At 44.8% G+C, this 21,537-nt stretch overlaps 1 protein-coding gene across 1 annotated transcript in view; it reads left to right on the forward strand.

Moving 5' to 3' along the window:
• Positions 1-21,537, forward strand: part of MRRF (mitochondrial ribosome recycling factor) — a 45,766-nt gene that overhangs the window by 16,147 nt on the left and 8,082 nt on the right. The window contains exons 5-6 of the mRNA XM_037495135.2: positions 2,391-2,482; positions 20,267-20,426. Coding sequence (XP_037351032.1) covers positions 2,391-2,482; positions 20,267-20,426 — 252 coding nt within the window. The remainder of the gene's footprint in view (positions 1-2,390; positions 2,483-20,266; positions 20,427-21,537) is intronic.

The raw sequence follows: 21,537 nt of genomic DNA on the forward strand, positions 1-21,537 counted from the left end.
TCCTGCGCCACCAGGGGAGCCCACAAACATCCCTTCTATGAGGGGATAAGAGATGGACATGCTTTTTGTCTAAACCATTAGCAGTTTAAAAGTCATGTTGGGAGAATGACTAATTCCCTGCATTTCTGCATTCTGCCATATCAAAGTAAAATATACATATTCAAATATTTTAGAAATGCACCTCTTTTAGTAGGTTTCTTTGCAAAATGAAATCTCTTCTTGATTCCCTTATTTTTTGCATATGAAAGGATACAGGAAAAGAAAACTATGAAATAAGGTTTTAGGCAATTATATCCATGAAATTGAGCAAGGGAGATACATTTTCTAACAGATAGGAGCCATTTCATTATATGCTCATTCAGCAAGCTTTCACTGAGCGCTTACCTTGTGCCTGGTGCTGGGCCTTGAACTGGAAGATGTAAATATTGAGACATAATTCCTGCCCAGCTCGGTATCAGCAGTTGGTGCTTCTGTGCCTGCAGAGGAAGATTGTGTGAAAACACTAAGCCAGATTGTGAGCGGGAGGTAGTGGTGGTGGTGGTGGGATGTTTTAGCAATGAGTTATCAGTTATTTAATGAGAAACTTCAGAAGAAAAGGATTGAGATCAAGTCACCCCTTTATTTAAAACTTTAGCAGTCTTTGCTTCATTTATTAGGAAAATAGCAGTTCTCTTGCAGAGAGGGAAAAAAAATGTTTTTCTTTACCTCTTTTATTGACCTTGACCCTGCCCTTTATACACTAGATCTAATTCCAAATTATTTTTGACTGTTAAAAAAAAATCAAACCTCCTCCTCTTACCCTCCCCCAGTAAGTGAGTCTATTATCTGGGGAATCTGAAAGAAAATACAGACAAAGTAATATTCCTGCGCTGAATGTTGAGGAGCCTAGAGTCTAGTCTTAACTCTCTCAGTCACTGGAGATAAGGGCCTCACTCTGCTGCCTGTGTTTTGGAGGTAACCCCATCCCATGGGTCCTGGGTCCATTATGAAGCTGTGTTCTTGGTTATGTCAAAGGTCCCCTCCAGCTCTAGTAGTCTGTGGTCAGAGGTACTGTTTTAAGAATTTGCTATTTTAAGCAGTAGCCACAGCAGCAGGTTCTATTGCCAGCCTCTTAAGGGCACGATTCACCTGCATGTAAACATTCTGGCTTCTCTCTTTAACCTTGTAGTAACACCTCATGTACCTACCTGTACAATTAAGGCCATTTAAAAATAAGATGGATAGCTTTGGGCACTCTAACAAAGAATAAAACAAAACCTATAAAACTAAAATAGGTGTACAGCAGACCCCAGTTTATTTAAACCAGAAAGTCTGGAGAGGAACGCAAGGCCAAGAACTGTGGTGCAGACTGGGTCTGGTGAAACCTAAAATTCTTCTGAAAATGTCTCCCAAGCTCCACGTTGTCATCTCTCTCTTGCACAGGGCTCACCTTTATTTTTCAGGGTTGCTACCAGGTGTGGCTGTGATGTTGCTTGAGGTGAGGTGAGGCACTTTGGGAAATCAATGCACTAATGTCCCAGCTGGCACATTAGAGAGAAAGATTAAGTCAGAGAAGGCCCTGGAGGACGTCAGGTGGCACAGCCGGGCCTCAGCTTAGTGGCCCCAGCTTGTCTGGACATTTTCGTGTGTTCTTGTTTATGTAATAAATTCATATAGTTGTATATGATAACTCCCCTTGTCCCAGGTATTATTGTTTTCCCGCCACAGAGCAAGATATCTCACTGTCTCTGAGGTGTAGATACTGCATAGTTTCAGATTATGAGGCTCAGGGCGGTCAAGCTTATTTCCGGGGGTCACGTGGTTAGCAGAGCCGGCATTTGAACTGAGATCTTCCTGACTCCAGAGCCCATGCTTTTGACCAGCATGCCATACTCCTTCCCTGGAGTGTAGCCAGCGGAGATTCATTGCTCCTTCCAAAAGGTTGGTGAGTGTAGATGCGAATGAGTTAAATTTATTTACTCATTCCAAATCGGCACTGGTATATTTTGAGTGTAAAATGTCAACTGGAATTTTTAATGTATAAAATCTTTCATCTTTCTTTACACCAATCTATGCACAGACCAGCCCCCCTCCCTTGAGGATTTATTGTGGTTTTGATCTGTGTTGCCTCAAACCATTGAAATCTTTTCAAAGACGCAGAGCTGTTTTCTTTTTATTTTTTCTCTCTGCTTTTTTTTTTTCCTCCCGCAGTACACTGGTACCAGGAGTGGACATAGTTTGCTATTCAGCTTGATCAAAGCACTCTACACCAATGTAACTTCCTGATCTTACTGGTAACAGAACTAAATGTTTCCATGTTCTGCCAAGATGGGTTGCCAGTTATCGACAGAGGGCTTGCATCTGGTAATAATTATTTACTAATTCTGTTTACCTTTTGATCTGGTTTTCAGTGTACAGCTGCAGCTATCAAGGCTATAAGAGAAAGTGGAATGAATCTGAACCCAGAAGTGGAAGGGACACTCATTCGGGTCCCCATTCCCAAGTAAGTTGGCCTACAGTGTCCCTATTTTGATGCACTGGGCCAGTTGTCCTTGGAAGGAAGCCCAGCCCTATATGATACAGTTCGGTCGGTAGTGCATTTTGCTTGTACTTCCCATCCTGGCAAACTCTGACATCTTTTGAGATCAGTTGGCTGAATCAGAAATATTGCTGAGCGCCTACTGTATACTTGGGAGATGTAGCAATAAACCTGGCAAAGCCCTGTTCTTCTGTAGTGTACATTCTAGTCAAGAAGAGAAGACGTAAGTCAGATTCGTCATTCCAGATAATGACATGCCAGGAGGAAAGAAAGGGCAGTGGTATTCCGTAGCGAGTGACTTGATGAGGGTAATGGTGGTAGAGACAACTTTAGCCTGGGAGGATTCTCTTGGGAGGTAACATTTTGGCTGAGAGCCGAATGCCACGGCAGAGTCGGGTTAGGGCAAGAGCTTTCCAAGCACGGTGAACAGCAAGTACAGAGGTCCCGAGTCAGAGATTTAGTTAATCTGTAACCTGTGTTCCTTGGAGAGCTATTTTTACATTAGTCCTTCCTTCTTGAAAAATTTTAGGCATAAGAACAGAATTTGTTAATTATATAAATATATAGAACATGGAGTTTTAAATGAATAAACATGTACATTCATTTTTAAATTAAAAAAAGGAAAGAAATGGCAAGATCTGGGCATGTTGAGAAAGAGAATTTGGCAGCACATCTGAAACTCAGGGAGGGGACAGAGTGGGAGGGGAGGGGCTGGACAAGTGGTTGGAGGGTGGAGAGCGAGGCCTCACGCACTGCGAGCTGAGGAGTCTGGGCTTCTTTCTAAATGTAATGGGGAACCATTGGAGGGATTTAAGCAGGGGAGTTACCTGACTTTTCAGGGGTCTCTGTGGCTGCTGATTAACAAATGGAATGTAGAGGAACAGAGTAGGTACAAGGAGAATATTGGGGAGGCAACTGCCTTAGACCAAGTAAGTCCAGGTAAATCTTATCCGCTTCCATGGCAGGCAGAATTAATTTCTCCTTCAGTAATCTCATTTCTTAATTATCTTTTATTCCTTATTCCTACATAGTGTTTCGTATGTAACAAATTCCAAATAAATGTTGAATTAATTCATCCACTTGCCTAATATTTGTTAAGCTGACTACATGCCATGCACTTTCCTAGTTGTAAACAAAACAAACAACATTGAAACCCTCCTCCCAGGGCTTACCTTATTGTTGGTAGTCATAGTAAGCAGGAAAACAAATATATACTGTAATGTTAAATGTTGGTAAAGACTGTGAAGAAAAATAACCAGGCTAAGGGACTGGAGAGAGTTGGCGGCTCTTTCTACATAGGGAGGTTCAGGAAGCAAGTGACATTTGAGCAGAGACCCAGATGAAATGAATGAAGCTTCCACGGAACTAGAAGGGAAAGGCAGTCACACTAGTTGAGTCTTTTTGTGCTGTCTGTCATCCTGTATGCCTGTACGTAGATCACCTCAATTGTCTGAAATGGAGTTTTTTTAGGTGTGGAAATTTAGGCTCAGAGAGGTAATCTCTGAGGTTCCCTGGTTTATGCTCAAATTGGTACCTCAATCCAGTTTTTTTTTTAAAGATTTATTTATGCATACAAGAACTGGGGTACAGGCGAGAGGTGTGGGGGGTGAGAGGATTCACCAGAGACAGAGTGGGGAACAGAACGGGTGGATTGGCTGAAGTACACTCCTGAGGGGAGCAGCAGGCTAGTCAAGAGAGGGCTGCTGCACCATGTGGGTTGCTCCCTGGCCTGTCGGGGATGGAACTTGTGCTGCAGTAGTTGCAGATAGCTTCATAGGTTGCATCTTAACCCCTTGCGCCACCAGGGAGGCCCCTCCATCCAGCTTGAATTAATTCCAAAGCCTCATTTAGTCACCCCTGTTACCAACAAGAATCAATACCAACTCTGAGAGTCCAGGAACTCCCCTGCCCCCCAAATTTTTTTCCTGCCTGATGACAGATAATCGCTGTTTCATTCCATTGTGTACTCTGTAAGTCAGAAGTAACACTGCTTTGGAGTCCTGTGGATTGGTAGTAATACAACCTAGTATTGAAGAACCAGATAGAACCTATGCAAGTCTGGGGCCTGCTTGACTGTTAGGTCATTGATTCACTCAACACACGTTCTGCAAGTGTGTCCTGTGGCAGGATGCACAAACTTCATGTTGGTCTTGTTGGAGCTCACTGGCTGTGTTCCAGGCCCCTGGCTTATGTTACCCGTTTCTCCCTTGTCCACGGACGAAAACTTTTAAATCCAGAGAAATTAGGGGACTTGCCCATCATCACATGGCCAGTAAGTGGCAGTCAGGATTTGAATGCTGAATTTTTCTGTTTCCTGCGTACAGGCTTTTTCTTCAATACTTTTTTAAAGATAAAAGGGTTATTTTTATCTTTATAAAGGGGTTATTTCTCGAAAATGCTCAACATACTCATGGACAGTAGAAGCAGGATTTGCCAGTGAAACGGTTAGTACTCAGCATTTTTATTGTTTAATTCTTACTCTCGTGTCTGTCTGAGATCTTGAAAAGCTACCCAGGCCTCTGAGGCCCACTGTCCTCATACGCCATTGAAGGGGTCGTTTTCAGTGGCCTGCCAGTCCTTGCTTGAGCTCCAGACTCCTGCAAGGCTGAGAATTTTTGCAGCTAAATGCTCGTCATTGACTTGGATTCTTCTTAGAGTGACCCGATTGTTTGTTATCTTTTTCTTTCAAAGATCTTTTGGGCTGTTGGAAAAAGTCATGACATATTTTTTCTATATTTTCTATGCAAAAATACATCACGACTTCTCCAACAAACCAATAGTTGCCATAACATGTACCCCTGCAGCCCACTGGAGTCAGTGGCCACCCCTGCTGTGTTGCACATGAATCTGGAGGATCAGTGAGTTTAACTTGAATTTCCACAGACTTGGGGATCTTTTTACATTATATTTTATATTACTTTATGTCAGTTAATGGGCGTAATTCAAGAGAAAGTTGACAGACCAAAACCTTCTGCTCCTGCAAACCTCATTTTTTATGTACTTTCTTCCCTTTGACAAGGTGGTAAGGTCATGAGGCCCCTCGCTGAATTATGTGTTTGGTAGTTCTCCAGATAAAAAACGACCTGTTCTTTATTATGGAGGCAGTGTCATTTGAGAGGATAAAAGTTGATATAGATGTAAAAAGGACCAAGGTTTTTATCTGGTTTTGGCAATGACTTCCCTGGGACTCTGGGCACTTCACCCTAGCAACTTGCTGCCTTCTAGTTCTTGTAAAATAAATGAAATGATAAATAGCGATAGAGATTTGCGGAATTAGTAGAGAAAATAGATTAAGTAGTATGGTTTCTATACAAGAGTGAAGTTATATAAATATAAGATCCTAATATTATTTCAGGACATCTCAAATTTCCTATATAGAAGTCATTTTACTTTAGGAGAAAAGGAGGGAGTGAGGAAGGGAACTGATAGGTTGAGTACCTACTATGTGCCAGGAACTGTTAAGTGCTCAATATATACAGGGAAAGTGTAATGGTCGAACTCACGCCCTAGTATCACAGAAGGAAAAAATTGAGTTCTGGCTCACCTGCTTTTTATTTATTTATTTTTTTGTGGGACCCTCACCGGTGGCCGGGGAACAAACCGGCGCTGTAGAGGCTGCGGGCAGCCTCGCAGCCCAGTGCTCAACCACTGCGCCACCAGGGGAGGCCCTCACCTGCTTTTTAGCTGTGTGACAGTGGCCACTGTGTCCACTGCTCTGACTCTCAGAGAGTTCACCTGAACCAACTTTACAGTCTTGCCTTAAATAGCTGTCAGGTTGTGTATATTCAGTGAAATAACATACTTGTGTTTGATGTTTCGCAAGCCCCCAGTAAACGTTAGCAACTGTTGCTGTTCCTTTCATTCCTGTTCACGTTTAGGTAAAGGTAAAGGCATCATCCCCTTCTAAGATAAGGAAACTGAAATTCAGAAAGGTGCGGCTTTGGCTCTAGGTCGTACAGCTGTTCATTGGCAAAGCTGTGAGGAAGAAAATAAACACCAAAGCTTATGTTATGAATTTGGCAGGGGGACGAGAACCCAAAGGGTCCATTCCTGATCATAAAATTGCAAGTTTAGTTCTAGGAAAATTTGTCTTTCCTGAATGTGATCTCCCTCTGCCTAATAATATCTGCGGGTTTGCTCCTTAGCACAGAGCTAAGTCCCGTCTTCACTCACCGCAGAGCTCAGCTAGTCCCTTACCCTCATCATACGCCTCCGTTTCTTCTATTCTTGCTTAAATGCAATCTACCTAGTATGTGCTCTGAACTATAACCTGCCTCTGATCCTTTCAGGAGGTGGTGAGAAGATAAACCCTAAATCAGTAACCGATCAAGCTTAGAGTCCAAGCAGTCCTTGCCACCGAGTGCTCCTTGCAGTGTGCGAGGCATCAGCTCTGTGTGGCTGTGCGCAGGTTTTTCTCTGCTTCTCAGTAAAGTACCTTCGACCTTGAGAGACTCTGGGTGAGATCCGTCCCCACCGACTCCGTTTATGCCTTTCGTTTTCTTCTCTGACCAGTTTAGAGAAGCCAGTCAACTGGGTGATTCTGTGAATATTCCTGCTAATCAGTATTCACTGGAATCGTTCCTTCTATTTCTCTTTCTCATTTATGTAATCAAATTTTAGGTAGTTTTTTTGCTTGTTTGTTTTACCATTACACTTCAGTTGTAGTGCTTAAAGGTACTTTATGGTTTCTCTCTGAATCTCATCACATTGCTATGAGGTCCCGAGACGATCCTTAGGCCCATTTGACTGAGGAGAGGCCTGAAGCTCCCGGAAGTTTGTGCCCAGTGCCCTAGCGTGAGTAATGGGCAGAAGCAGAGTTGAAACTGGGGACTTTATTGTTGCCTTTCCCCTGTTCCTGTCTCCTGAGAGCAGATCTCTCTAGAATATCAGTCTTCCACTTAATCAAGGGCCCAGAAAAGTTGTGAGCAGGAGTTCATTTTGATCCAGCCAAATTTCTGCCTCTGCTCTATTCTCATTAGTTATGCCACAAACAAACACACCCATCCTCATTGTTTTGTCCAATATCAAGGAGAAAACCACCCAAAATAGAATGAAGCTGCTTTGGTTTGAGAGCACTGAGTTCATATCTGCCTTTAAATAAACCTGTAAGGAATTATCAAAGAAACGAGAGTACGTATGATTGACTGTCTCCCCCACTGAGGTGGCATCCTTCCTTGATTATCCTCCCCTTTCATTATTTTTCATCAATGTCTGCATTAGTTTTATTTTAAGTAGAATTAAATGCAAAATTAAAATGCCTCCATCCTCTTCTCCATAGGGAAACACTTTTAGCACCTTGATTTTCTAATTTTTTCTGTGCAAAATCAAATGCATGCCTGTCTCTGCTCCATTTTTCTTATAATGGTAGGGGATTATACATACCATTCTCCACTTTTTAAAAAGGCTTAGCAGTGTGTCATTGCTCCCTCCGATGAGAATTCTTCCTCATCCTCCTTACAGGATACATAATGTTTGCATTTTCTCATAACATTAACTGACTCCCAATTGTTAAATACCTTGGTGTTTTATATTTTTTTCTTATTCTAACAGTGTTATAATGCTCTTCTAAGGCCTTGCTTTCCGTTTTTCTGCTGGGAGCAGGAGAGCGGGGATGGCCGTTGGGAAAGAAGTGCCTGGAATGTGGGGCCTTGCTGCTGGATTGTCTTGAGTGCTTGTTCGCATCCACACACTGCCTCTTGCTGAGCTTCCGAGAGACTGCCATTGCAGCCTCAGACAACCATCTACAACACACCCACACTTGAAATCATTCTCTTAGGAAAGCCCATTGATATTTGAACGATTCTCCTGACTCGCTGCTTTGCAATAATATATTCAGCAAGTGACTGCTTACGGAGTGCAAACTATATTCTCCCATGCTACATTATTTAATGCATTCCGTTATTCTTTTTGACTTCAAAACCTATTATCTATGAACTTCTGAGAGTTCGTTTTTGTATATGTTTTTGTAATAAGGGATAGCAGTTGGCATTTTAAAATTTAATTATACACCAATCCGTATAGAACAAAAGCCTAATTGCTAGTGAATTTTGTGCCACTTTGTGGTGTGAGAGGTGCTGTAGAATATCAGATGTTTGCTGTTTTCTAATCAATTTTATGGAGGTGTAACTTACATACAAAAAATTAACCCATTTCAAGTGTACATAATGAGTTTTGACAAATGTGTTTCCCTAACTACTACCTCAACCAAGATATAGAACGATTCAAGCACCCCCAAAACTCTATCCCCTGTGTCCCTTCTGTCAAGTTCCCAGATCTGCAGTTGGCAAACTGGACAGAGCAAATGGTGTGGTTCCCGCTTGAAGGCCAGGAGCTCCAGGCCCAGAGAGAGCCTGTGTTGCAGTTTGAAACAAAGGCGGGAAAAACCAGTGTCCCAGTTTGAAGACGGCTGTCAGGCAAGAGTCCCTCTTACTCAGGAGAGCAAGCGTTGGCCTTTTTGTTCTGTGTAGGCCTTTGGCTGACTGAACAAGCCCTCTCACACTCGGAGAGCAACCTGCTTTATTCAGTCTACTGAAGTAAACATTAAACTTAACCCAAATCCCCTCACAGCAGCATCCAGTGTAACGTTTGACCAAATATCTGGCCACCCAGTGAGCTGGTCAAGTTGACTCATAAAGTGAACCATCCAGTCTCGTAGACCCTTCTCAGGACTTCTGCATCTACTGGGAATGATTACCGCCCACCATCCAGGAGTCCCCTGTGCCCTCAGTGGCCATTATGGGATATGCGGCCCACAGTATGCCCATTGCTGTGACCTTGGGCCACTTGCTTAAGTTTCTGAAGCTCCAGGCTCCTGTTCTGTGAAACAGGAATCATTTCTCTGGTTTTGAGGAGTAATGGGATAGAACATGTGATATTCCTGTTGTGAGACCTGGCCTAGCATAAGTTCTTCATACATTTTAATTCCTTTATCTGACATTATTTGTTCCTGTCTAATTCTCCTGGTTAGTGGCTTCTTGGAAACATTCTTTTTCTGATTATTTTGGTGGAAACCAATGATATTTTATTTCCTTTTAGTCCTTACTCTTTCTTTCCCTCTTTTTCACACTAACCCTGTCCCTCAAACCCTTGTTCTTTTTTTTTTTCTACCTGTTCTCCATTTTTAGGGATGGGAGGAGTCGAATCATTATGTTGTAATTATCTTGGAATTTAAGTTGCTCAGGAACACTGTAGTTTGATTGTTAATGAGCACTTGGTTTGTTCTTTGAATATGAATTATGGTGAACAAGACCTCTGGGGAGGTATATCCCAAATAAGAAAATCGGAAGCCTCATCCTGCCTGTGGTGTGAGATTTGCTTTGTGTTTCTGGAAAGGCCAGGGACCTTGGCTGTTCTCGACACCAACCCATAGAACTCCCAAGTGGGTTGCTCCCAAGGCCTCGTGATAGCTGGAGAAGCACCGATCTAGTCAGCTCCTCCTTTCTCTCTGGTCGTTAAGGGGTGGGGGACAGACCTTCTGCCTAAACTAGGCTCCTAGCCCCCTGCTTGGTGCAGAGGAGCCTCATGGGGGAGAATTTTACTTAAAATTACACCTGGGAGTTTTACCAGATAATAATAAAAAGGCCTTAGTTATAGTTCTCTTCGCCTGGATTCTCTTTCTTAAGTGCTTTCTCCTGTCATATGGTCATGTCCAGTTTGTCATGGAGGCAAACCAGGTTTCTCCAGGGCAAGAACACCTCATATAAGGGTGAGGTGAGGTAGCACGGCCCCCAGGCTGGGGAAGATAGCTACTGTGGAGCCAGGGAGAGCCAGAATTGAGAGCTGGAAGAACCAAGGTTAGTCAGAAGCACTAAAAACCAAAGCCAATAAAAAGTTACACAACCTAAAGCTAATTATTTCAACTCCCCGAGTCTCAGTTTCCTCATCTGTAAAATGGGACATTAGTAGAAATTGCGAAGTTATTGAGTCTGACAGGGCAGAAAAGAATGAGAACTGTGTAGCTATACCACTGACAATCTTAATATTTTTTTGACATCCAAAAGAAATCCTGTACCCACTAGCAGCCACCCCACTTTACTCTGGTCCTCAACTGTTCTAGGGAACTACTAATGTATTTTCTGTATCTATAGGTTTCTCTATTCTGAACATTTCATATAAATGAAATCTCACAATATGTGGTTTTGTGACTGGCTTTTTTCACCTTGCATATTGTTTTCAGGGTTCATCCACGTGTGTAGCACACACCAATATTTCATTCTTTATCACCAAATAATATGCCATAATATAGAATTTTATGTATCCATTCATAAGGTGAACACGTGGGTTGTTTCGATGTTTGGCTCTTGTGAGCAATGCTGCTGTGAATATTATTGCACATGTATTTGAATTAAATGTTTTCAGTCCTCTCATTTGTTTTCCTACAGTTAAATTGTATGAATTCCTTGCAGATCTTGTATATCAGCCCCTTGGTAGATGTGTGGTGTGCAAATATTTTCTCCCATTCAGTAGAGTGTCTTTTGTTTCAGTGATAGTATCGTTCACTGTGCAGAAGTCGTTTAGTTTGATGTAGCCCCAATTGTTTATCTTTTGTTTTCCTTGCTTTTATTTTATTTTTTTTAAAGATGTATTTATTTATTTATATAATCACTGGGTACAGTCAGAAGCGCAGGAGGGTGAGAGAATTCACCAGAGCCAGAGCAGGGAGCAGAACAGGCAGAAGGACACTGCTGAGGGGAGCAGCGGGCGGCAGGAGAGGTCTGCGCGCCATGTGGCCGGGGAGCAGCCGGGGATCGAACCGGAGATGCAGAAGCTGCGGGCAGCTTCGTAACCCAGAGCTCAACCTCTGCGCCACCAGGGAGGCCCTGTTTTCCTTGCTTTTAGAGATTAATTCATAAAGGCATCTCTGAAGCCTATGTTGTGGAGTGTTTTGCCTGTTTTCTTCTATGTGGTTTATGGTTCAGGTCTTACATCCAAGTCTTTTATCCATTTTGAATATGGTGTGAGATAGTAGTCTAGTTTCTTTCTTCTGCGTGTGGCTGTCCAGTTTTCTCAATACCATTTGTGGAAGAGACTTTCCTTTCTCCATTGTATATTCTTGGCTCATTTGTTGTAGATTAATTATCCGTATAAAAGTGGGTTTACTTCTGGGCTCTCAATTCTTTTGGTCTCTGAGCCTGTTTTTGTTCTAGTTATCATACTGTCTCGATTATTATGGCTTTGTAGTATAGTTTGAAGCCTAAAAGTGTGAGAGTGCCATTCTCCTCTTTTTTTGGTCAGGATTGCTTTGGGTATTTGGGGTCTTTTGTGGTTCCATGTGGATTTCAGTAATGTTTGTTCTATAAATTTGAAGAATGCCATTGAAACTTTGATGGGGATTACATTGAATCTATATATTGCTTTGGTTAAGATTCTGTTTAACTTTTTGAGGATCTGCCAAACTTTTCCACAGGAATTACACATTTTACATTCCCACTAGTCATATATATAAGGGTTTTAATTTCTCCGTATATGCCAACACTTGTTATACTAGCTGTTATTGTTATTAGTATTATTATCCTAGTGGGTATGAAGTGGTATCCTTTTATAGTTTTTATTTTCATTTCCCTATTAACAAATGATGATGAGCATCTCTTCATGTGCTTATTGGCTATTATACATCTTTAGGAAAATATCTCTTCAAGTCATTTGCCCATTTTTTTATTGGGTTGTTTGTTCTTTTGTTGTTGAGTTATAGGAGTTCTTTATATATTTTGAATACTAAACTTTTAGCAGATATATGGTTTTCATCTCTCCTTAAATTGTAAAAATACCACATTTTAGCAAATATTTACATTCTACAGAAAAATTAAAAGTTATTTTACTGTTCCTCAGTTTTTCTTCCCAGCAGTAATTGTTGATAAATATAGTATATATCCTTCCTGGTTTTAAAAGTGTTGCATATCCAAAACTTTGTGTACATGTTTACTTTCTAGAAATGAGGTTAAATAGCTGCAGTACTACACCTTTGGTTTTTTGCTTAACAAACATCTTTTCATGGTGAGATCATTATTTTTGTGACTGCCACAAAATACCCCTTGTGAGGGGCATTATATAGATGAGGAAACTGGGGATCAGAAAATTTAAGTAATTTGCTCGAAGTCACAGATTAATAAACAGAAGAGTCATTATTCAGACCCAATCTGTCTGCTTCCGAAGTTTATGTTCTTGCCACATCATTATGCTGCTCTCTGGGCTTCTGGCCTGGGACTGCCTCCATCCAGCTCTGATTTCCTTGTCTAGCTGCTGCGTCGCCTTGTGAATCTTGCACCAGAGGTAGTGTGTATAATGTGTACATGCCAGGAAATATTGTTAATACCCTTTTCTCACACAACCCACGTGCATATAAATCTTAAGCGATCTTGAAAGGGAAAAGGGGAAAAAAAAAAAAGAAAGAAAAAGTACCTAACGACCTGAGTTGGGCGCGGGCAGCCACAAAGTACATTTGAGCAAATGCAGCTGCTTCTCCAGCCTTTCATCCCCTGCCTGCTCGCCAGGTCCCCAGGGCCATTCCCTCTGCTGAGCCCCAGGGCAGGGTTTTTCTCTGCCTTCCAAGCCTGGGCACGCTTCCTGCAGCCCAGGGTGCCTGCCTCTCCTATTTAGCTTTGCTTCCCACTGGCTTTTTAGAAGCCATTGTGGAATGGGGGGTGGGGGGGGGCTTCTTCCCAGCACAGATGTTCTAGATGGAAACACAATAGGAACTGAGAGTAGAACTTGAGCTGAGGAGAAAGTTCCTCCAATATACGTGTAAAAGCTGCTTCCTTCCCTGCCCCTTTTCTGGCCCACCTAGCTGCTGGCTGCTGGAGTTCAGGTCATTATTCCATTGCAACCTGCTGCCTCCCCTTTCTCCACGTACCCCCTGCACTTGGATTGGTAAGCTGACCCTATATACCTAAGAAAGCCTTAGTGTGAGTTGCTTAAATAGCTGTTCTTATCACTCCTCCCAGTAAGAAGACGTGCTTAGATTTATCCAGCACCAAGAAAGGGCTGTCTGCAATCCGAGAGTCAGGCTGCACTGGGCTCAAATCGCAGGTCCACCAAGAACTGGTTTGCATGGCCAGGGGCAGTTCCTTGACTTTTCTGAGCTTCCTTTTTCTAATCTCTAAAATCCAGGTAATGAGACCACCGATGTCATAGTGCCGTGAGGGGCCCCTCAGCTAGCACGTGGAGTCTGGCCTCTGAAGAACTGTGCAAATAGTGGTCATCAGGTTGTTATTGTGGAAGAGGAGCAGTGATATTGGGGTCAGATGTGAAGGCAAATAGAAGGGGGCCCCCACATGACAATAATAAGGTCTCCCCTTATCTCCTATCTTGCTATATTTTCCTCACAGCACTGTGTCATTGTGTGTGTGTGAATATGTCTGTCTGTCTGTTCTGTTTACCCTCTTCTTCTCTGGAATGTGAACTGGGGAAGAGCTATTAGTTTTGCTCAACCTATGTCCCTCGCCCCTAGAACACCCCGGCATGGGGCAGGTACAGTAATGCAGTCAGTGTTCAGGGAAGAAGTGGTTGTGAGCGCCACTGTGTGCCCCCTGCTGTTCCAGACACTGTCTGTATACTTAGTAATATATTTATGACCCTCTTTAACAGACAAACGCTGAGTCACAGCGAAGTGGGGTTCTTTGCACCCCTGTCAGAGGCTCAGTCAGTGGAGGAACAAGCAGTCTTAATCAGAGTCCGGGCTGGTGCTACTATGCTGTGCTCTCTCTCTGTAAGAAACATCACTATTACTTTTATTACTGTTATTATTGACAACTTTTAAAATAGTAGCTCTTGACTCATCATCTCTCATTTGTCTCTAGTCCTAACTGTGGAGGAAAGTTAGCCTTTTTATTACCCCTGCATTTGACAATTGAGGCAGTAACAACAGATTGTGTTCATTTAGCCTGAGCACACTGAGTAGCTCATTTTATCCTCACAACAGTCCTGACAACCATTGGCAGTTGGGAAAACTGAGGCAAAGAAGTACAATTATTTACCCGGGGCCACACAGCTAACAAATGATGGCTCTAGGCCTTCAGCCCCAGCAGTCTGGCATCAGAGACTGGTTCAAACACTTCACTTCTTTGTGATTCAGGGAAGAAAGTTAATTGTCTGGTTTCTCAGCTTATGAATAGCAGAACTAGGGCTGAAAGCAAGTCTGCCTTGACACTGAACCTGTATTCTTCCACCAGGAGTTATTGCCACGTATCTCCAGACTTGGATTTCCATCCCTCCGGGGTGACAGGGGAGAAGACAGTTGACTTAATCAAGGTCACTCAGGGCTGTGACCCCTGACCTCAGCCTCCTTTCTTCTGTTAAGCTGGGCTGTGTTGGCCTCTTGTGCCCCCAGAGAGAATGAAGCCACAATTGGTGTAGAAGTCTTCCCAGAGTGTGTGCATGCTTCGCTTTGGACTAAAGGGGCACCTGATGTCTTTATGAGACCTTAGTATATATAGGACTTGCTGGTGCCTGCATGGAGGAGGGAGGGGCTGGGAGCGTACCTAAAAGCAGAGGAAGGCTGGCTGGGCCACACAAATAAAGACTTTCCTTTGGGCCCAGTGGCCCCAAGGCTTTGGGCACCCCCTTGACCCCAGCAGACTAGGAGGTGGACGTATGCCTGTAGATGGCAGGTCGATGATTCTATTGGGTGAGAGGTGCTAGGGGAGAGGGTTCCCTGAGCCCAGTGAGAAAGTGGTGAGATTTTTCTGAGTGGAGCTGTCAGAGATGTGTTTTGATGGGCTGCCCTGGAAGGGCCGCTTCCTTCTCCCTCAGCTTGCTCCCCACGACTGCAGGGCAGGGCTGCCCTGCCCCCATCCCTGTGCCCATTTCTCCCCTCTGTGCCCACCAGCCACTCAATAACCCAAGCTCCAAGGGCTAAATCCTTCTTAAACATTTTCCCCCCTCACCATTCATGCCCCTTATGCCCCAAGTCCTGGTGATTCTGTAGTAAGAACAGCCGCCCTGCCCTGAGCTCCTGCGGCGCAGACGCACGGGCCGCGTGCCCAGCCCTGTCACCATCCCTTCACTTGATCCTTGCCGCCGCCGTCACGGTCATGTTCATCCCCATTTCATACATGAGGAAACCGAGTTTGCCCACAGTCTGAAGTGACAGAGCTGACTTCCACTTATGTCTTCCTGGCTTTCAAAAAGCATGTCCTCGCTACCTTTCAAGGCCCCTCTCAGGCACCTCAGAGCCCACTGACGTCGAGTGTCTGTTGTAATTGGCTTTCACTGTCATTGCTGGAGCGAGCAGAGGCGCCTCTGGTGCTCACCGGGTAAAGAGTCCTGAACGTGTGTTCTGTTCTCAGGGAAACAGTAGAAGGGTTGCTTCAGACAGTGGATTCTCAGCTGAGTTGCCCTCGGGACTGTCCCTCTTCTCATTCGTGGGAAAATGGTCAAGGAATTTTGCAGGAAGGCTCCCATCCAGAAAGTTGCTGGAAGACCTCCCTGGTGGAGCTTGTACAAAGCATGATCCTCCCAGCTCAGCCAAGCCCCCTGCCTCTGCTGGGGGGCTGTCTGCCCCTAGTGGGGAAGCTGGCTGTCTTCATCACCCAGCCAAGAAGCTGCTACAGGGTTGGACCTGAGCCCTTGTCTGCCTGCCTAGAGGTTCCTGGCAGACTTTGGCCTTGTGCTTAAAGTCACTCAGCAAGTAAGTGGCAGGTCCACAAGTGGGAGTCAGACTACAGCTAAGCTTCGAAGGGCTGGGGCAGAGCGCCACCTCTTCCCCTGGTGCCCTTCCTTCATTAACTAGAGAGTTCTTTTTATCTGTTTCATAAATGGGCCTCTGCTTTGGTTTTCTTTGAAGCTGTAGTTTGTGGCTAAAGAAGAATCTGGAAACTCTGCAGAGCAAGTTTGACCCCGACGTACCCTTTTCAGCCTCTTGCCCTCCTACCATGCTATCTCCCACCATGCTCTGCCTGAAATGCCCTTTCTCTGCAGCTGACGCATTACTAGCGCCTCCAGCGTTTTGTTTTCTCAATCTTAAAGCAGAATGAGCTGTGCTTTCTGAAGGTCGACCCCTCCATCCCTGCAGCCGTGTGCTCCTCCTAAGCAATGTCACAGGTTTGTCTGCATCACTGGACTGAGCCTCTGGGTAGCTGGGTCAGACCCTGCTCTTCTCTGAGTACCTCAGCCTGACCCAGGGCCTGGGAACCCAGGAACCTCAGCCAGTGCTTGATGAACGAAGGAGCACGGAGCACAGGGGTGCAGTGCCCGCCACCTCCAAGTCCAGAACCCCAGAATTCAAACTAGCCTGTGCGCACAGAACCCCATGAATAGTGAGATGGAGATGATCAGATGTATTAATCACTGGTTTGGAAAGGAATTAAAATATTTCCATAATATAGTATGTTTCTTTTCTAAAACAGATGTGCCCTCGTTGTTTCATGAGGAAGTAATTAAGTGTGTTTGATTAAAACATTCATAAATGCTATCATTTATTCAAGGCTACTAGATGCTGCTTCTTTATTGCACTTTATACGTGTTGTGTCTGCTCCTCCCGATCCCCCTGCAAGGTGTTTCTGTTATCCACATTTTAGAGAGGAGGAAACTGAGGCTCAGAGAGGTCACGTTCCTTGCCCATGCGTAGTCGGTGCTAGATACCAGGATGGGACCAGGGCCTTTCTGTCGCCCTAACTGCTTCTGACCTTGTATATTTCAGACACCTTTTAGCTCAGCACCTGAGCCAACACCGAGCCAGCACCCACGTCCTTTCTTCCTCTCAGCCTTCCCTGTGCCCAGCGCCGCTCCCCACCCCTTCTTCCCCTCCTCACTGCACTCGCCTCTCCATGTCCTTTCCTCTGTGTCTGCATCCTGGACCTGCGATATTTTTGTCAGCATTAATCATTGGTGCACTATTATGCACGGAAACTGGTGTGGATGGTACTGTGCTGTCGCATTTACATTAATAAATACACTTTATTAAGGCCAAACTGCATGTATTATATTTGCTTTCTTTATATAGTCCGACTCTTAAGATTTTTTTGAGCCCCAATTTATATTTTTGAAAATGTATGTTTTCCCCCCTCCACGTAAAATATAAATACAAAATCTAGTGAAAAGGCAGCAGCATGAAGTTTATTTTATTCGAGGTGGTCAAAACAGTAGGATACCTATTTCAAGTGATATATGAAGTTTAAGGTTGAAGCACTTCTTGGTAGAGACGTTCAAGAGGTTTCTTACAGACTTAGATTCATTTGTTTTCTGCCCCTCCTAGTATTTCAGCAGGATTAAGTTTTTTGAATCAGTGGATCAAGTTTTAATTTTCCTGTTCCTTCCTTATACTGACATATGCTTTGGCAGAACACAAAAGAGACCTAAACATGTCAGCATGATTTTTGCTCAATGAATTAAAAACCATAAAAGTAACAAGATCTGATTCAAATCCCTAAACTCCTGACATGGTGGTTTTGTCCTTGTCAGTCCCCAGATTCAGATTACTGACTTTGAAAAGCTTCCTGCCTGGAAGCAGAGGGAAGGGCAGCAGCAGGGTTTATCTGAGACAGATTACGGGGGGAGGCAGCGTGGAGTCGTGGAAGGAATACAGACTAGAAAGATCTGGACTTGAATTCCAGTTCTGTCATTCAAGCCTGGGGCAGGTTCCTGTGTGTCTGTGCACCCCAGTTTCTTCCTTGGAAACTGGACAATCAGGAACTAGTTTGAAAAGCTGTCAGACGCAGTGAGGTCGTGTAGGTGAGGTACCCACCGGGCAGAGAGGGGCTCGCCGTCGGGGTCAGGACCACTTTTGAGAATGTTTTCAAATAGCTGAATCCAGAAGGATTTATGTATCTACAGCCACGCCAAACATTTTGTCTTCCGAGCTTATATCCTTTCCTCAGAATTCTTTTAAACTTTATCTTATCCTGCCTGTCACTGTCTTGCAGGAAATCTATACCCAGAACTTGGAGTTGTCCCTATTAAGCAAGGAACCGGCACCATACTCTGGTGATGTCCATTTCAGGATCCTAGGGACAGAGGGATCTTGTCAAACAGGACCACTGGCTTTGAGACAGGCCAGCTTGAGTTGGATTTTGTGTAAGATACAAAGCAAACTTCTTTGGCCCTCATTTTCTTCATCATGAGTTCATGATCTTTGAAGACCCTGGCTGATGGACTTTCCAGTCAGTTTTCTGCTTACACCCTTCTTTGTTATGCATATTCCTGTCAGTTCCTCAGAGGAAGCCTGGTGTCTTTGTAGCTTTTAGCCTTTGAGTATGGTCTTTCTTCCTCTTGGACATGTCTCCTGGCCACACCAGTGCTGGCAGCCCATTCTTCAGATCCTGGGTGGTGTGTTAGGATCAGATGGGCTATGCTGTAGTAACAAGCAACCCCAATACTCCATGGCTTCAGTCAGCAGAAGTTTATTTCTTGCCCATGCTGCGTGATGGAGACTATGGAGACTGTTCATCACAGTCTCTCTGGGACCCATGCTGGTAGAAGCACCATCTCACCCTGAACTGGAAATGGGCCATGGTAGAGCACATGCTGCTCTCCAGCTCCTGTGCTGCAGTGGCATCCATCATTTCTGCTCACATTTAACTGCAAAAGCAAGTTAGACAGTGACATTGAACTTGAGAGGGGATAGGAAGCTCATTCCTCCTGGAAGGAACGGGAACTAGGATACGAATGAGCAGACTGAATCGTGCCACATTTAGATTTGATCTCTCTAGGAGTTTCCTTACGGCACCCTCTAGACTCAGACAGTTGGTACTAAGTCAGCAGAGCCACTTTTGTGCCTGTACTTTCCACACTTCCCACAGCAGTTCTCATGCTCCACTGTAAACGGCTCTACTCTCTCCCTCACGCCCTGAGAGCAGAACAAAACTCCATCACGTTCACTATTGTACCCTCAGCACCCAGCACTGGCCTCGGCAAGTAGTGGGCACTCCGTGTGTACGTGACAAAGAAAGGCAGGACAAACACGCCAGGTTACTTTGCTGGGTGGTTGTGATGATTGAATAGGAGCTAGGGATAATGTAATGGGGGTCAGCTCACGGAGTGCCTGACCCTGTGGTGTGTCGTAGGCCTCAGTGTGGCCATTGTTGTTATGATGAGGGTGTGAGGAATGACTGGAACTGGCATTTATTAAGCACTTACAACACGCCAGACACTCAGGGGTTCTTCCTGGAAGCTACCTGGCGCAGCGCTTCTCACATCTGATGGTGGGGCTCGTGTTTTGTCTTGCTCCTGTTTGAAGACACTCACAATTTGCTGTATAGTCATGAGATCTGAAGGTTGCTACTTTTTTGTCTTGGGTGATTTAGAGGTGATGCTATTTCCATGGCATCATTGTCATTTGCAATGCTTTTTTCTTTGGTGGGAGAGAAGAGGGTGCAGGGATAGCTAAGAATCGCTTCCTTTTATTGAGCATTTAAAACCTGCCAGGGTCAGTGCTAAACAGTTTATATACATCACCTCCTACAGTCTCCCCGCCACCCCTTTAGGACAGGTACTGACAATCCCCACTATCCAGACGGGAGCTCTGAAGAGGAAGTTACTTAGGCCTCTAGTAAGCGAATGGGCAGGATGTGAGGCCGCCTGCTTGGGCTCCAGGCTTATGCTTTTAAATGACATTCTTAGTGACTCCTCAGCTGAATCACTAGGAACTTTGCTGGCCCCGAGCACCCCCGTAGGTGTGTGTGAGGAACGTGCAGGTCATCCTCCGCCTGAGAGTGAGGCTATGCACAGCTGAGCTAGTGGACGCGTGATGTTCAGTTCATCTGGCAGTGATTCTGGAGGATAATTTTGTTGAATGTTCTTTTGTCTTTTTGTCAGAGTAACCAGAGAACACAGGGAAATGCTGGTGAAACTGGCCAAACAGAACACCAACAAGGCCAAGGAATCTTTACGGAAGGTTCGTACCAATGCGATGAATAAGTTGAAGAAATCCAAGGACAAGGTCTCGGAGGACACCATTAGGCTCATAGAGAAACAGGTACTGCCGCCAGCAGACTCGGTGCTTGTGTATCTGACCCACAGAATCCCTGTTCCCATCTAAAGGGAGGAAAAGTAGAACCACCCCCCCCCCACCCCCGCTTCTTTCATCGACGTCATCGGCATTGACTGAGCCTTGTTCTGGGTCTGGTTCTGTGCCAGGATACAGAAAGGAGATTCTCTTGACCCTATACTGTGTGCCAGCCCCTGCACTGAACACTTGACGTCACTTCCTTTACCCTCATCACTACCATGCTGTGAGGTTGGCAGTGAGGGAACTGAGGCTCAATGCGGCTGAATAACTCGCCCAGAGTCACTCATTGGTAAATCACAGAAATGGGATCCAAGTGCAGCCAACTTTCAGTCTCCCTGGATGTGCTTGGCTGTCTGGTGCTGTGAAGTGAGGCCTCATGTCCTTAGTGAGCTGAAAAGTGGCCTGTGAGTGAGTCTAAAAGGAGCTCCTAGAGGGAAAGCAGTGGGGAGGGAGGAGGAGCAGGGTGTGGTGAGGTAGAGGAACATCGCTCCTCGAGGTCACACCATGGCTTGCACTGGGGGTGAGCAAATTGCAGGCTTGGACCATGCCTGCCATCACCGGGACAGGAGGCTTGAGAAGGGAGCTGGTATCTGTTGGACAATAGTCTACCACTTGCGTCAGTCACTTGCGGCACTTTAAAAAATCCAGGTATTGTTTACTGCCCCACAGTCGCCCGTGGAAGATGGACTTTAGATGGATTGCTGGGTCCTGCTCTGCATTCTCTAGTTTAGCGGGTGTGCCTAGCAATATGTATTTTTAAAAAGTTCTCCAGTGGTCCTGAAGAAGCATGTTCCAGTGGCCCTGTGACCTGAGAGAGGCAGCAGACTCCTCGCAGCTTGTTTGTTCTGTAAAAATGGGTTTGTCATTCCTGCCTTGCTAGCAGCACCATTCAGGCAGCTGACTCTTGGGCTCTCAACTCCCTTCCTGTCATCTTTGTGCTGCTCTTTCATGCGCCTGCTAAAATAGTTTTGGAGACCTCTTCTGAACTCTGATCAGGCCTCTCGAGAGTTGGGGCCCTGGGCCCAGCAGGCCCAGCTCCTTGTCCCTCTCCAGGGGCTCCATCTGCACTCCACACTTG

The sequence above is a fragment of the Talpa occidentalis genome, unplaced genomic scaffold, assembly GCF_014898055.3.
Source record: "Talpa occidentalis isolate TD23 unplaced genomic scaffold, MPIMG_talOcc4v2.1 talOcc4.7, whole genome shotgun sequence".
In the NCBI taxonomy this organism is placed as follows: Eukaryota; Metazoa; Chordata; class Mammalia; order Eulipotyphla; family Talpidae; genus Talpa; species Talpa occidentalis.